At 43.2% G+C, this 3,425-nt stretch overlaps 1 protein-coding gene across 1 annotated transcript; it reads right to left on the minus strand.

Annotated features, from left to right (window-relative positions):
* Positions 1-2,321: 2,321 nt before the first annotated feature.
* LOC119313083 lies at positions 2,322-3,047 on the minus strand. The gene is made up of 4 exons (XM_037588901.1): positions 2,993-3,047; positions 2,758-2,882; positions 2,542-2,654; positions 2,322-2,418 (listed from the first exon to the last, which is right to left on the minus strand). Exons 1-4 carry the CDS (start codon positions 3,045-3,047, stop codon positions 2,322-2,324), a joined length of 390 nt encoding a protein of 129 aa, XP_037444798.1.
* Between the last annotated feature and the right edge of the window lie 378 nt (positions 3,048-3,425).

The following is a 3,425-nucleotide window of genomic DNA, read 5'->3' on the forward strand; positions in this document are numbered from 1 at the left end:
ACGACAAGACCTATCATAATGCTTGTGGTTTTATTTTTTCTTTTGGGCTGAGCTTGCCACTACATATGTTATGTTCTGCCTTTTTTGGCTTGGCTCTTCTTGCCTAGGCTGGTGTTTCTTTGATCTTTTCCTTTTTCTGAAACAAAAGCAGTGGGTTAGGTCTTACCAGCTGGGAGCTCCTATGTGACTGACACATTAAGTGTCAAAATGCTAGTGTTAGGTGCAGGCATGCCCGGTCCGGCCCATGGGGAAAGTATCCGGTGCACCAGACGCCGCAGCGTGTTAAATATGCTTTAAAAAATCTGAAAATAATTGTAGGGCATTGGCATAATATTGGTCTATATTGTTGCAAAAATTCCAACCAAATTTAAAACATTGGAAGATATACAAAAATGACAATTTTAGCATCACTGTGATAATGGGCCAAATGTAAAGCCCAACTTCTGTTCTGTACTATTCGATGTCGATTTTGTGATTTTTGTACCTCAAGCAATATTTCAAATTTTGATTTGAAATTTGGCGACAACATAGACTCATTTTGTGTGAATGTGTTATTTTTTCCAAAAAAATTGAAACTTTTTTAGTATGCTACGGGCATCCGGTGCACCGGTAGCACCACAAGTACCGGTACACAAGAAACTTTCCCAGCAAACTCGCTTAGCCATCGCTCCTGCTGGGTTTTTGGTTCTTTCTTTGCTTTTTTTAGTTTATAATTTTAGGGTACAAGAAAACAATATTTTTTTTAAATGAACACTTTTACAAAAAATGAACATATTTTATAAAATGCAAACAATTTTTGCAAAACTGAGGAAAATTTTCCACAACATTATTTTTAACTTTTTCAAAATTCTGAATGTTTTTCTTTCAAATTTGCAAGCATTCTTTTTAAATTGTAAAAAATAAACCCCAACATTTATTGACATATTTTACATAAGGCTAACCATTTCCGAACCTAATTTCAAACTGTGAACATTTCTTAGATGCGAATATATTTAAAATTTTAGAGCATTTTCAAAACACAAACATTTTAAAAATCTAAAAAAAATAATAAAAAGAAAGAAAAAAAATGGTAAATACAAAATATAAAACTGAAACAAAACCGGATCGAACCTTCTAGGTAAACAAGTTCCATGAAGTACCATCATCCAAGTCTTACACCATTCATAAAGATATCCAAAATAGAAGATGAGGGTCCAAACACACTACCCCTCAACACATTACTCCAACTAAGGGCTTCTATCATCATGAAGAGTTGGAGGTATGTCTTTCTTCTTTGGAAGACTAGAAACAAGTTTACTATTGAACATACCTTTCCGACTAACCCAGTGAGCTGCTTATTTAAATCTGGTGCCTTTCTGCAGCAGTGGAGATTATTGATTAAGGAGGCGGACCACGAGGCTTTTGACGCTATAGTATCCAAGATTCGGTCTACAACTTCATCCCTGTTGCGACGATTTTCGGGTGGTGCCTTAATTTCCCTTCCTTTGGCTAGGTAGCCATGTATGCGAACCTTATTAGCCGTTGTTGCGATACTTATTGGCTTGTACTCTGCCTGGTGGCTTTATTTATAAAGTCGGGCATATGCCTTTCCTTAAAAGCAATGTGAGCCAATCGCGGCTCCGCCTCACCGACCTGCTCTTTGCCGCGGGACATCCTCGACAACATTCCACATAGCTGCCAGGTCTTCCAGCCAAGGATGATGGCGCTCCTAGAGAAGGAGCCTGGCAACATGCGACAACCGATCTCGACCGTCACAGCCTCGTAGAGGTCTTTTTGTCGTCCCATTTTTTGTTTTTTGTACTATCTGAGATGCCAATATAGATAGTGACATGTACACACAGCATATCTCCAAGGTTACATGAGCGACAATACAAAAGGTGGCATGCCACATAGTATAGGGATCAAACATTAAGTGTTTTTATAATCTCAAGCTCAGATGCACCCGCATGAACACAACAAATTTCGAAGAAGAAAAATAAAAAAATCTGAATTGTTTTGGATAAACATCAACAAGTTCTCTAACATCCTGCACATTTTCTCCCTGGAAAGACATTAGTAGAGGTGTGTGCAAAAAAATTGCTCAAAATTTTAGTCCCAAAATTTTGTATTTTGTACTATCTGAGATGCCAATATAGATCGTGACACGTACACATAGCATATCTCCAAGGTTACATGAGCGACAATACAAAAGGTATCAAACATTAGCTACACACGGCTGGTACGTACGTACGTATAACGTATTTACAGGGATAGTACAAAGCTAGCTTAGCAAAGTAATTAAAGAGATACCATGCAAAAAAAAGTAATTAAAGAGATGATGATCAGACGGCGGCGGCGGCGCCTTGCCCAACGCCTGCTCCCTCGCGGCGCTGCTGCGGCGGCGGCTCGTTGAGGAACGCCCAGCTGCTCCTCGTCCACCTGCATGCATGCACACAACCAGCCGTACGTGATCGATACATGCATGTACACATGGATCCATGCATGCTGTGAATATGTTCATGTATGAACTCAAAAACCTGATGCTAGGTAAGCTATACGTACCAATCGCGGCTCGCGCTGGGGCTAGCGGCAGCCTCGCCGTCACCATCCACGCTACTGGTACTGGTCAACGCCGGCGGCGACGAACGGACATGAGACAGAGTCGACCTCCCCTGCTAATTAATCAACACATGCAAGCAGAGGACAAAAATATAAGTAATTTACCAGACTAGTTAAGGAGCCCGATGCTTGCATCATTTACAAAAACCGGTTACGTACGCGGGGAGAGGAGGCGACGACGGTCTCGCCGCCGTCGACGTTGTCCTCCGGCGCCGGCTTCTTGTGCTGCCTCCAGAAGGCCTCCACCTCCTCCTTGGTCAGCGAACGATTTCTCATGAAACGAGCTGCACAGATAGAATGATAGATATCATTATAGTACAAGTCTAATTATGAATCTTGCAACGTGAAGCTGCATGCACTACGGATGGTGGATGGCTGTACATGGCGGACGTACCTTTGAGATCGTCATCGAGCGCGTGTGAGCTCCATCCAGCCATGAGAGAGCCCATATCGACCTAGCAGCAAACTCGATCTTTTATCTGGAAAGCTGAAGGTGTGATAAGCCTCAGCGGGCAGCATGTCATTTTATACCCGCTTGCTAGCATGCATGGATAAGTTTGAGCTGTCCAGGCACGTAGCTTGCGTACACATCGTCGTTGCCGAGTGCTGCGTGTCTGCCATGCACGCGCCTGCGAGTCAGTGCGTCCGTGCATGCGTGCAGGCTGGTGCGTATGCGTGCGGCTCCTTTTCTCGTCAACCTCTCGAACCATCGTCATGTCCGTCGGTCGGTCTCTCGTAGAGCCGCAGGTCATTGTTATCGGCAGCGTTGGACGCTACCTGCGCGTGCGCTGCACTGCATGCGCGACACGAACATATATACGACGAAA

This window comes from Triticum dicoccoides, chromosome 5B, assembly GCF_002162155.2.
Source record: "Triticum dicoccoides isolate Atlit2015 ecotype Zavitan chromosome 5B, WEW_v2.0, whole genome shotgun sequence".
In the NCBI taxonomy this organism is placed as follows: Eukaryota; Viridiplantae; Streptophyta; class Magnoliopsida; order Poales; family Poaceae; genus Triticum; species Triticum dicoccoides.